The sequence below is a fragment of the Petaurus breviceps genome, unplaced genomic scaffold, assembly GCF_028583685.1.
Source record: "Petaurus breviceps papuanus isolate PSGF00001 unplaced genomic scaffold, PetGlider_PUasm1.0 90977, whole genome shotgun sequence".
Classification (NCBI taxonomy): domain Eukaryota; kingdom Metazoa; phylum Chordata; class Mammalia; order Diprotodontia; family Petauridae; genus Petaurus; species Petaurus breviceps.
Window position 1 is genome coordinate 17429560 of NW_027187391.1, and position 14136 is coordinate 17443695.

A 14136-nucleotide genomic window follows, 5' to 3' on the forward strand; every position below is an offset into this window, starting at 1 on the left:
CAAGTCCTGTTGAGAAATGCATTTGTTTAATAGAAACACTCCCTCAGAAACAGGTAATGTGTGTGTATGTTATCTCTTCATACAGCAGTACAGTGCCTTCCTTCACTATTCACAATGCATCAGTGCCCACACTGATAAAGAGTGATTGCCAACTAACAGCAGAGTGATAAGGGAACATTTGCTTCAGTGCAGAACACTGCATCTAAGGTGTGATTCCTAGGAGAGGAAATCTGTCAAAAGGACAATCTAAGCCAAGTGTAATTTCCAGAAAGGCCAATTAAATGGATTCAGCTGGCTCAACCCATCTACCCAGCCTCTTGTCACAAACCAAATTATGCAGCAGCTGGTCTTTTGTAAATATATGAAGATAGGATGCTAAGTGCTTAGTTGATTTTTTTTCCCTTCAACTCCTAACTGAAATTATTTGCTAGCCTCACTTGTTTCTTGTTTCATTCACTCCCCTCCCCCACTTTTCTGAGTGAGGCTTTCTTTTTGAGAAATATTAAATTAGCATCAAGGAAAAGAATTGTGTACTATAACTAGCTTTGGGTCCATTTTGATGAAGTCACTAAGCTGGTAGATAAAGTGAATGCTGTAGAAATAGTTGCCCTCAATTTTTAGCAAAGTATTTGATCTCTCTTTCTCTTCTTGTGGACAGCATGAAGGAACCCTGGGCTAGATGTTAGTGAAGTTATGGAGATTTTCAAGTGGCTGAAGGATTGGACTCAAATAGCAGATGTCAATAATCATTGGAAGGTTCTCCCCAGTGTATCACCACAGAGATATGAATGAGCTTTCATGGGTCACCCTAGGATGTTTAGCCCAATATTTAACATTTTTTTAAATCAATGACTTGTGTAAAGGCAAAGGTGACATGCTTAGGACATTTGTAGATGATACATAGCAAGGAAGGATAGATAACGTATTGGTTGGCAGAGTCAAGATCCAAGACATCCAGATAGCCTGGGACTTTGAACTGACTTTAAGAAGAGTCAATTTAATTAGGAATAACTAGGTTTAAGAAGTCAATTTTGAGGACAAAATGGTTAGATAGCAATTTTTCTGAAAAAAGACTTTTAATGAGATTTGAAGCATAATACAAGCCAGTGCTGTCTGATATTGTAGATATAAAAGCTAATGTAGGTTTGGATTGAGGGTGTTCAGAGTAGGGAAGGAAATGATAGTCCTGTTGTAGTCTGTTCAGGACAGAACACTGATAGAGTATTGTATTCAGTGCTGACAAGGGCATTGACAACATCTGGAAGACATAACCTAGGTGGTAAAATACCTTATGCGGATTCATTGAAGGAACTGGGTCTATTTAAATTGGAGAAGAACAGACTTAGAAGAGATGTACTGTGTTCCAGTATTTAAAGGATTGTCACTTGGAAGAAATAGTTGAACTTTTTTTTCTGTTTGATCTCTATCTCTTTTTTGTGTGAGGCAGTTGGGGTTAAGTGACTTGCCCAGGGTCACACAACTAGTACATATCCAAGGTTGGATTTGAACTCACCTCTTTTGACTTCAGGGCCAGTGCTTTATCCACTGCACCACCTAGCTGCCCCTGTTTGATATCTCAAAAGTAGAAGCAATGGGAGAAAATTTCAAAGAGTCAAGCCTAGATTTTAACAAAATATTTCCTAATGTTAGAGCTATTGAAAAGTAGACTGATCAGAGCGGCCAGGTAGCACAGTGAGTAAGAGCACCGGCTCCAGTGTCAGGATGAATTGGAGATTGAATCCAGGGCTCAGACACTTAGCACCCACCCAGAAACAGTTGGCTGTGTAACCTTGAGCAAGTTACTGAACCCCAATTGCTTAGGGGCGGCCAGGTAGCTCAGCGAGTAAGAGCACCGGCCCCAGTGTCAGGATGACCTGGAGATCAAATCCGGGCTCAGATACTTAGCACCACACCCAGAAATAACTGGCCGTGTAACCTTGAGAAAGTTACTTAACCCCGATTGCTTAAAAAAAAAAAGTAGACTGATCTTTTCCTTTTCTGCATACCTCCAAGTGAAAGCCGGTTGACTATTTTTTAGAAGTGTTTGAAAGAGGATTCCTGTTTAGGTACTTGTTAGATTAAATGCCCTCTGGGGTCTCTTCTGACTCTGAGCTTCTGTGGATTGCTTAGAGTAATGGAAAGAAGATAGAAAGATATCTAATGCCTTTTTGGCTTGGCAACCAAAAAACAAAGTCAATTAACAAGCATTAATTAAGTAATTTTTATGTGCCAAACGCCATGATAGGTGCTGGGGATCCAAATACATAGAATGAAACAATCCTTATTTTCAAGGAGTTTATACAGTCCCGTCTTGTTCAGTCATTTTCAACTCTTTGTGACCCCACTTGGGATTATCTTGGCAAAGATACTGGGGTGTTTTGCCTTTGCTTTCTCTTAATTTATTTTATAGATGAGAAAACTGAGGCAAACAGGATTAAGTGACTAACCCAGTAGCTAGTATATGTCAGAGGTCAGATTTGAACTCAGGTCTTCCTAACTTCAGGCCCATGACTTTATCCACTGTGCCACCTTGCTGCCCCACATATTACCCTTAGGAACTTGGTAATCTAAAAAATATATTTCCTTAGGAACTTGGTTTCCTAAGAATATATTGTTATTCTAGAATATATTGACATTCTAGAATATATTCCTTTAGAAGCTTGGTATTCCAAGAAAGTGGCAGCTGTTGAAATGAGTAGATTTATTATTAGTAGTATTATTAATAGTTATAATCTCAAGTTTCAAAATAGTGTGCCTAGTTAATTTCATCAATGGCTTTGGGATAATTCTTCTAATTTGTTCTCATTCTATGTGGAATTAAATAATTAGAACCAATAATAGATGGCTTATGGTTTTGTCACCTACCACCTAAGACATTTAAACCAGTTAAATGAATGTGCTTTATAAAATCTCATTTGTCACATTATTTAGTTTTCCATTTATCTCTGCTGAACATTCACCTGCCTCCTGTACTTTCAGCTATAAAACTTGACTATGAAATCTAGTTATATTCAAACTTTCTTTATAGTTTCAAAATGAAATTATCTTAAAGACCTGTATTTTCATTATTTAAAAAATTGTCCTGCATTTTGTGATTTTGTCAGTATAGGGAACTGCTTGGTGAGGAAAAACTATCTACCAATGAAGATTTGCACCCATTCTGCAGCTTATAGTTGTAGTGTTACCCAGAACACTGAAAGGAAATGACTTGCCCAGGTTACATAGTACTGAGTGTCTGAAGCAGTACTTAAATACAGGTCTTACTGACTTTAAGACTGATTCACACTACACTACTCTCTACTGTCTCTCCTTTATGTATTTTCCAGTGATTAATTTTTTTACATGTGCTCACAGGAGCCTAGAAAATGACCCTAAAATTTAAAGACTTTCATATATTTCCAAGCAGGATCCTGGCTACTTGCCATTTTCGAGGATCCTTCTAAAAAATTGCCATTTTTCCCTATGTTGGAAGTATGTTTAGCCAGTCAAAAAACATTTATTCATAGCTTACTGGTTACCAGGCACTGTGTTAAGTGTTGGAGGTAGAAAGAAAAGCAAAAACAGGGTTCCTGTTCTCAAACAGATCACACAAACGAAGGAAACAATAACAATTTTTAAAAATACTGTGTACCAACAAGATATCTATAGTGTAAAGGAGAGGTAATTTCAAAGAAGAAGGTGGGATTTAAACTGAGTCACAAAGGAGTTTAACTTTTTAATAGTACAGTATGGCCTGACTTTGGCTTATTGATCTGACTAACTGTGTTGGGATGGTAATTGGTGACACTTAGAATGTTTTTAGGTTTCCAAAACAAGAAACTCCTATGATATGAAAATTCCCCAGGCTGTCAGCAGGACAGAATTTGGTTTGGGTGTTCATTTTTGTTCCTGTGTTTTTCAGAACCTTTGCCAAGAACTGGAAGCAAAGTTTTATGAAGATACTTTTAACTGGGAGAGTGTCAAGCAGCATGATGCCGCCAGCCTTTTGAAGCTTTTCATTCGAGAGCTGCCTCAACCATTGCTCAGTCTAGAATATCTCAAAGCTTTTCAGGCTGTACAGAGTAAGTAATATTCCTCCTGTTGATACAGACTTTGCAAGTGGAAGTCTTATGTTCTTGGGAGCTAGGTCCTCTTAAGACAGATTCACATATATTGTATTTTGAGTGAAAAAGGAATCAACAACATATATTTGTAAGAGATCTAGGGCAGCGAGGTGGCCTAGTAAATACAGTGCTGGGCCTGGAGTCAGGAAGAGTCATCTTACTGAGTTCAGATCTGGCTTCAGATACCTACTGTCTGTGTGACCCTGGACAAGTCACTTAACTCTGCCTCCATTTCCTCATCTGTAAAATGAGCTGGAGAAAGCAATGGCAGACAGCTGCAGTACCTTTGCCATAAAGACCCCAAATGGATTCATAAAGAGTGGGACACAAATGAAAAACGACTGAGCAAAAGTTGGTCTAGTAACATCCCCAGGATTCACAAAAGCACAAGTCTTAACTCTGCTGCAAAAGAATGAAGTTTTTTTTTCTTTTTTTTCTGCTTGGTACACAAATAAATATGATCAGAAACAAAGCACATGAAATACATTTGTGATCCACTTAGGTCCCAAGAATCCAATTGAAATATTAGATTGTGGAGACCTAAACAAATAGATCTCAATGAATCCAATTCAAATCTTGAATTATTGGGACCGAAATAAATAGAGATCAGAGTTATTGTATGTGCCTTCTTCCTGTTCAGATTTATAATGTGCTCTTTAAGAAACACAGCACATTTGTGCACTGAAAAATCCCCAACAATTTCACATTGCTTTTTATGATTGAATGAACTACGTACGATGCCTATATTCTACTTCACTTTCCTGCCAAGTAGTCTAAGAAACATTTATTGGAGAAGTATCTACACTGTGGGTTTAGCAGTTACCATAAAATCAGTAAGCCTCGTGAGAAAGCCTGCCAGATTGTCATGCCTGATATACTTTCGAAATCAGCCTGTACAGGCACAGATTTAGGCATTTTGTTTTTCCCTCTTGGATGTGGGTTACCCTATTTGAAGCCCTCAAGTTTTTTGTGTTTACGAGTTTTGCTAACTTTCAAGTTAGTGCTCATAGTAGTAGCCCTTCAGTGCCTATCTCCTGGAAACAGTGAGCCAATAATGGGATTGCCTCATATCTCCACTACAATCAGAAAGGATGAGGGGAACAGAGAGGGGGCAACTGGCATCTTAGGTCAGTACCGACATCAGAAAGCCTTTCTCCATAAGCATGGATAAGCATCCATAAACATGTGGTGCTATCTTGGACATTTCTTTCTTCCTCATTCATTTCAACAAACATTTTTTAGGTGATCAGTGGGCTTGTGTAAGGGTGTGGCATTATGCCAGGGTTTGGAGGGATACTGCAAAGTTTGGACATGACACAGTTCTTTCTGACTAGCTTACAGTCTAGTAAATCTCATGCTGCCTTGGTAAAAGCTATAATGTGAAACAATACTCAAATGTAGATGCAAGAATTGTAGGCAGAGTGCCACCTGAAGTTTGTGAAGGAAGAGGGGGAAGGTTGTTACTGAATAGGAGGAGCCAGGAAGCCTTCTTAAAAGTGGTAACATTTGTCTTGGAGAGGGAGGAGAGAGGGGGGAAATTTAGAACTCAAAATCTTATAAAAGTGAATGTTGAAAATGAGAAATAACTAAATTAATTTTAATATTTTTTAAGTGCTGGCATTTTAAGTTGATCCTTAAAGAATGGGCAGAAATTAGTCAGTATGGGGAAAGGAATATTCCAGATACAGCGAATGTCATGTGATGAGGTAGAAAAGTACAAGGAAAGGTGAGAAGTCCAGTTTATCCAGGCCACAGAGTATGTAGAGGAGGAATGGTATAAGATAAAGCTTGTAAAGTAGATGCTGTTAGATTATGGAAAACCTTGAATGAGAAACTAGAGTATGAACTTTACTCCAAATAAACTGAAGAATTACCCAAGGGTTCTTAGGCAGTGATGTCATCTGAAAGGAGAAGCCTTGAAGCCCTATAAAGCATGCAGTGGCTGGGGTTTGAAAGTATTGTGAAAGGAGAAGAAAGGTAGAAATACCAGTTAGGAAGGTATTTCAATAGTCCAGTTGGGTGGTAATAAAACCTGTATTAGCGTAGGCACATAACCCCAAGAGCACTTGAATACAGGAATAAGATAGGGGGAAACAATTAGACGGATGATCTCACTGGCCTAGGAAGTATCCTCTCCTAAAACAGATCAGCAAGAATCTTAAAGAGTTGCTTAGAACACTGAGAAGCTAGGTGATGTGCCCAGGGTCAGCCAATTTATATAAGAGAAGAGTCTTAAATCCAATTGATACTTAACTCCAAAGCAGGCTTTCCATTCACTATGATATGATGGCTCTCTACAAGAATACTTTATTTATTTATTTTTGCTTTTTGGAGGGCAATTGGGGTTAAGTGACTTGCCCAAGGTCACATGGCTAGTATTTGTGTTAAGTTTCTGAGGCCAGATTTGAACTCAGGTCCTCCTGACTCCAGGGCCAGTGCTCTATTCACTGTTGCACCTAGCCACCCCTCTACAAGAATACTTTTTTTTAAAAAATTTGTGCATTTTTCTTTAAGGACTTTGGATTTACTGTAGATATATATTTATACAAATGTGTATGTCTATATGTATACACACAGGTGTGTGTTTGTGCATATGTATGTAGAGAAGAAAGCAGACATATATTTCAGGATGTAGATAGATTAAAAGTGCTAAGTATATCTTTGAAAAATGTTATTGAGGACAAACGTGTATTTATTTCACAAAAGCCTCTTTATTGTACTATCATCATTTAGTATCATCATGTTGTAAAATTTTACCACAACTATGCTGAATGTCCATACATCCCTTACAATTCATGAAAATCCAAGCTCAGATATTAGTCAATTTGCTATTGCTATATTAGTTAATATTCTTAACATTGTTTGTGGGTACTGTCCAGCCCCAGTGTTCCATCTATTATTATATTTTCATGGAAATAATGCTGTTAGATGTGCCTGCTTTTGTAGCTCAGTAGTCCCTGGCATCTGTATACATACCTTTGAAAGGGTTTGGGAATAAAGACAGAAAATGAGCAGTATCTACCCTAGTGCTACTTTACTGTCCTGTCTTATTGCACCAAGGCTATTAGCCTTATGATAGACCTGTATTGTTGAACTTAATGGGATTAGGATGTTCTTTGATGATTTGGCATTAAAACAAACAGGTGAATTTTGGCCTGTCCTAGTCTGCAAAAATCTCTCACAGTTTTAATTATAAAAATTTAATTACCACAATGTTAAGTTGGGTTTTTCCCCCTTTGAGAGACTCTCCATCATGTGATGAATGAAGAAAGGGTCTGACTCCAGTGTTGTTTCTTCTATGATGTGTCACCCTCACATAACCTAGATGCCTGAAAAAGCACTGCTGTGTGCCTAGAAACATAAGGCATTTAAGTCATATGCTAACAGTTGGAAGTGAGCATCCAACGTGAGGGAAAGCTCTGCAGAAGCAGCTGCATTTACTCATCCACTCACAGACATAATCTCCAAACAAGCATTGCTGCTCACTTGTTTTGCGTTCTACGTTCCCAATTGATGTTTGACCTAAAATAATCGTTAACTTTTCTTTTTTAATGACAACAGAAAAGAAAATTCCAGAGCTCAGGCATATTTCTTCTTTTGACAGATCTTCCATCCAAGAAGCACCAGCTCCAGGCTCTGAATCTTCTTGTCATTCTTCTGCCAGAGACTAATAGAGATACTCTGAAGGTGAGATGGGTTGATTGTTACATAAAGATCTAATTTACCAAACACTTATTAAGAACCTATGTACTAAGACATTGCACTAGTTGTTGGGATTAAAAAAACAAAATTGAAATAGCCCCTGTCCTCAAGGCGTGGGTACATATTCTCAGTGCCTATGACATGTACGAAGATAGGTAGCCACATGATAATACAAAGTAATTTTGGCAAAATAAGCTAGAGGTTATTGGTTGTTGCTTTTTTTTTTTAATGCAAATATAGTAGGTCCTTTGGCAAGGATGAGAGAAAAAATATAGTTTGTAAATAAATATTCATTTTATAAGTTTCACTTGAAAATGAATCCTATATCTTCAATTAGGAAATAACAATTGCCATCAGCTGACGTGAAGTCATTGATTGCAGGGACAAGTGGCTAAGTAGTGTCACTTGAGTTGGAATCAGTTTTGGTTTTTTTAGAAGTAAACATTTTTCTTTCCCAAAAGATAATCTAGTACAAGCAAAATGTAGTATTTCCCCTTCAAAGCTTAAAATCATATGGTTTTTAAAATAAACATATCCTACATATCTGATCAATTTAATCATTTTCAAACTACAATACTGTCTATTTCTAATTTATTTAAATGATGAGAATATTATTTATATTCTTATTTTGGCTGTGACCATCTAGGGCACAGGTGCCCAAAGTGGGTGATACTGTCCTCTGGGGGTTACTGGAAGGATGGGGGAGGCAGTATTAGCCTTAGGTGCAATTTGGGGGACATTGAATAAAATTAAGGGGACAGTAGAAGCATAAGGAAAGAAGAGAAGAAAATTTTTAAAAACCGTTCATACATGTTTCATCTGTTGTGTAACAGCTAAAGTCATAGTGATTACATTATTTTCGAAATAAACACATGAAATGTAAGATATAACCCTCTAACAGTTTTAATTCAATATTGTGTCATCAAATTTTCCATTAATGTTTACATGATGCAATATTGTGTCATCAAAATTTCAATTGCAGGAAAACCCCTCACAAATTTACAATAAATTATTAAACTGAAAGTGTGTCATTTAAGATCTCTCTCTCTCTCTTCATATATATATATATATATATAGACACATTTTGAAATGATGCAAATATTTTTTATAAAAACTGTTAAAGAGGGGCAGCTAGGTGGCACAGTGAATAGAGCACTGGCCCTGGAGTCAGGAGGACCTGAGATCAAATCCGTCCTCATACACTTGACACACTTAACTAGCCGTGTGACTTTGGGCAAGTCACTTAACCCCAGTTGCCCTCCAAAAAGCAAAAAAAAAAAAAGTGTTAAAGGGATAAATGAAGTAGATTTCCAGGGGGCACTGAGTAAATTTTTTTTTAAAAGGGGCCAGTAGGCCAATAAGCTTAGGAATCTCTGATCTAGGGCAATCAATAGCCTATGGTTTTCCCTCCAGACCCTTCCCCTCCTCCTCAATTCCAAAAAGGAAAACAGCAAAAGTATATAGAAAGTAGCAATGAAAATTTTAGACTGCATTAGAAACACTTATAATGTATGTATGAACCTTTGTTCTAGTATTTAAAGAACAGAAAAAAACAAGGAGGTTGAAGATGGAAAAGCCACTATTTTCTTTCTTCCCTCTGTTTTCCCTTCTATCCCCTGCCTCAATCTTTGCTTAACATTTAATAAATTTTATATTTTTTGAAACATAATCCAATCATGGAAAATCAAAGGAAGCTGAACCACCACTGAGTGAATCCAAGGAATTTGTTCCCTTTTATTTATTAACGTTCAAGATGACACAGATTTTAGCTGTGTTAGCAGTGGGCCTATTGTGCTCATGAAATAAACATAAATATTCAACCCCCATGGACGAGGCATCCTACATAGGTCATGTATGAGACTGAAGAACTTTCTTATTAGTTATTCTTTCTTCCTAATATAGAAACATGTTTTGTCTTACTAGCTGATAGATAATATTTATAACCTGAGGTAGTTTTGTGGAACAACCGGAAACTGAGAGATGCTAGGTACCACTTGACATAGTAAAACATATGACTACAAAAGAAATCTGACCAATTTCTTTTTAACATAAAAATTTATTTTATTTTAACATGAAAATACCTTATAACTTATATGACCTACTTTATATACGTATTATTGTTTCAACCTCACAATGAGTTTGCTAGAAGGTACAAATTCAGAGATGTTAAATGACTTGCCCAAAATCATTGAGCTAATCAGGGTCATAATTAGAACCCAGATTTTTTAATGTACAAATCCAGAGCCCTTTCCATTCTACCCACACTGAGTGCCTTTATGAGAAGTCGTCTCATTAGAGATGCATTATTTGAAATCAGGAAGACTTGTATTCAGATCCCACCTCAGACATTTTCTAACTGCATGACCCTGGAATAAAATGAAGGAATTGGATGCACCGTGTTTCATTCTATAATCGTCACAGATTTTATGCCAAAGTTTTCATAGAAAGTAGGATGTGATCATTACATGAAATTTGTGGGTTTTATTTTAATATAAATTGGGCCAGTATCACTTAAAGATAATTCATTACTAAACTGTACCTCTGGCAGACAAACTGCACAGTTTAGCCAGTACAAGAAGACACAAGTCTTATTGTATTATGTGACTTACTTAGGGCAGGTTCTGTCTGCCCGACCACTACTCCCCTTGAGCCTATGGCTCTTCATTGGGTTGAATGACAATACCATTAGTATTGCAGCGCTCTAAATAAACCATACAAGTCAGCTTTTGGAAAGATACTGACAATGTGTGTGCTGAGAATTCTGGGCTTGTGGATCAGAGTGCATGAGAGAGAAATGCATATCCATATGCCACTGGTAAATACATTGTTGCTCTGTTTACCTTTTAAGCAGCGCGACAAACAGAATTATACCATGTGAGGGGCGGCCAGGTAGCACAGCGAGTAAGAGCACCGGCTCCAGTGTCGGGATGACCTGGGGATCCAATCCCGGGCTCAGACACTTAGCACCCATTCAGAAACACCTGGCCGTGTAACCTTGAGCAAGTTACTTAACCCTGATTGCTTTAAAAAAAAAGACTTACACCATGCCACAATTATACGATGAAAGGTTATAAACCAATTTTTGGACTGAACACACACATATACACACACATACACACATACACACTCAAACACAGTGACGATTATGCAGTGAAATATAGTAATTGTCCTTACAACATCTTCCATTTGTGATCCAATGATTGGATATGAGGAGGTTATAAATTTAACTACAAATGAGAAGCTTTGGAAATAATTTTTGAGTAATGGCAACATTTTTGGAATGTCTTCAAATTCTGCAGTGTATTCTTTTGGATATGCTTAGAGGTGGCAAAATTTCATCTTCCTGAAGGAATTTGTTTTTAAAATAATAGCCATTTGAAATTAATCTAGTCCTTTTTTTTTTTTTTAAATCTCATATCTAGAATGCACTCTCTCCTCACTACTATCTCACAGTATCTCTGGCTTCCTGCAAAGGACAACCCAGGTGCTACATCCAGCATGAAGCCTTCCTGATCTCCGGAGTTTTTAACATTTTAAAATTGAAATTATTTTGTATTACGTACATATTATATCCCCAGGTAGAATATAAAACCCTGGAGAAAAGGGACTTTTTTCACTTAACACCAAACCATACATTCTAGTAGGTGCTTAAATGTTTGTCAAATTAAACTGAACCATGACCATAAAGTAATGACTCATTTTCTTTATATATAAACTTTTAAATTGATTGTAGTATTACTGTTATTATTTTTGTGTTAGGTAAGAAAGTACTAAAAGGCCCATGAAACTGAACAAGAATATATATAAGGTTTCATTCAGTGGTACTACTTTAGTATTCTTGCTTCTGAGCGTGGCTTCTCTCAATTGTCACATGGGAGGGGGACAGATAGGAGAAGTGGGGTTTTTGTTGTTGTTTTTATTCACTTTTAATATACCTGTTGGGTGCTGGGTCACCCCATTAGCAGTGACATTTCTAGTAGCTATGGTGTTAGAATAAGAATTGTGTTTATTATTTTCTCTTTGTCTGTGGAGTTAGTCATTTAGTCCCTACAGCTTCTATGGATTTGGAAAGATGAGCTTTCTCTCTCAGGTATTTGAAGGATTAGTTGCTTAAAGAAAATTCAATTGGGGAACTTGTGTTCCTAAAATAGAGTTTTTTTTTTTAAGTTAAAAAATATTTTGTTACAGAGCACCACAAACCTTATTTCATTTTGCAAGGATTCTCCACCTTGGAAGGGAGCAAAATAACCCAACTAAGATAATTTTTTTTTAAGTCACAGGACAAACTGATAGCAAAAAAGGGACAATTAAAAAAGATACACATACACACACAAAGGAATTGTGGTTGCAGAAAATGCTGTTAAATATTTACTGGAGGGGCGGCCAGGTGGCTCAGCGAGTAAGAGCACCAGCTCCAGTGTTGGGACGACCTGGGGATCGAATCCGGGCTCCAACACTTAGCACCACACCCAGAAATAACTGGCCGTGTAACCTTGAGCAAGTTACTTAACCTCAATTGCTTAATAAATAAATAAATAAATATTTACTGGTGCTGGGCTTATGCTCATTGATAAGGTGCCCACATATTATTGTGTGTATTCAATATCACCTCTACAAAAGTCCTTTTGTGAAATAAAAGTTGCCCTAAATCCTAGAGACATATTATGCTGTCATTTGGACAGAAGTGCTGTCATGTTCAAACCAAGCTGGATCTTGAATACAGATCTAACCAGAGACTATATGTTTACTGTCAAAAACACAAACTAACCAACTTGGGAGAGTCTCATTACTAGAGGGTTAGCTACCTGGAGGGTTTTGTTTGTTGTTTTGTTTTTATTTTTGCTTTTTACTGAAATCAAGAAGACATGGTGGTGGTGGTGATGATGATGATGATGATGATGATGATGATGATGACAACGACGATGACGATGATAACAACAACAAAACAATGATAATAGCATTTATACAAGGCAGCTAGATGGCACAGTGAATAGAATGCTGGCCCTGAAGTCAGAAGGACCTGAGTTCAAATTCAACCTCAGACACTTTTTAGCTGTGTGACTCTGGGCAAGTCACTTTACCCTGTTTGCCTCAGTTTCTTCATCTATAAAATGAACCAGAGAAGGAAATGGTAAACTACTTCAGTACTTTGCCAAGAAAACCCCAAATGGGGTCATGTAACATTGGGCAGGACTAATGTACTAATAAGCAACGACAAGAACATCATTTATATAAAGTTTACTCTTTATCTGACACTGTATTAAGTGCTTTTCAATTATTATCTCATTTGATGCTCACAACAACCCTGACAAGAAGGAGTTATTATTTATCCCCGTTTTATAGATGCAGAAGCGAAGGTGAACAGGGCTTAAGTGACTTGCCCAGGGTCACTTCAGTTAGTGTCTGAGGTGGAATTTTAATTCAGATTTTCCTGATTCTGTACTAAGACATTAGTGGGTTGTGATGTCTGTTGCAGCAGGAAGTTTCCACATGAGTGAAATAACAGATTTGTGTTGTATGTAATATGTTTCCCTTTGAGTTGGCGTAAATTAGCTAGGAATACATACATGTTCAAATTAAACTGGTTTATGAATTGTTATTTTATGACAATGAAGAGACAATTAGCTTGGTCTTAGTTCTTTTCAGACCATAAAAATATTTTTCCTAATATTAGAAGTGAATCATTTTGGGGACAATTTGGGTTTGATTCCTCATACTTAGATCATAATTAAACTTGCCCAGGAGTTAGATCCCAGTGTTACTGTCCCAGTTACTATCCCACTGTTAGAAATGAAGAATTTATAATCTGTGGCCTTTTTTTTGTAGCCTTGTGGAATGCATAATAGCTAATCATGATTTGGCACAAATCAGCTTGTTCTAAGTATGTTTATATTTAGTATTTTTGTGTGATGTAGAAATGAAGTTGGATGTGGTTGGTCTGGCCTTCTTGAGAAGGATAGTGAGTTGAATATGAAGATATAATTCTTAACAACCTCTTTTCTCAAAGTTAACTGTATTAAGAAAATAATGGAAAGGCCCTTAGCTTATGACCTTATCTCTGAGTAGAACTATTTAGCATTTCTTTGATTGGTAGTATGTACGGTTTATAGATTTTTTATTTTATTATTCCTAAGAAAGCTAGGGCATGAGATTGGCACCAAACAGGCAAACATTATAAGCTTAGGTTTCTTAGTTGACGTTTGTCTCCTTTCCCTACCCCTTCAAAATCAATCACCACAAAAACTTCTAATTTCTAATTCACTAAGGTTAATATCCCAATAGGAACTCACTAGGGACTTCATGGCTTGGCTGAAAGGGCAATGGGGTTGCT

The 14136-nt window shown here is 37.1% G+C and overlaps 1 protein-coding gene across 1 annotated transcript in view; it reads left to right on the plus strand.

The window, feature by feature from the left end:
* Positions 1-14136, plus strand: part of ARHGAP18 (Rho GTPase activating protein 18) — a 182710-nt gene that overhangs the window by 135142 nt on the left and 33432 nt on the right. Inside the window, exons 9-10 of the mRNA XM_069077434.1 lie at positions 3902-4061; positions 7708-7790. Coding sequence (XP_068933535.1) covers positions 3902-4061; positions 7708-7790 — 243 coding nt within the window. The remainder of the gene's footprint in view (positions 1-3901; positions 4062-7707; positions 7791-14136) is intronic.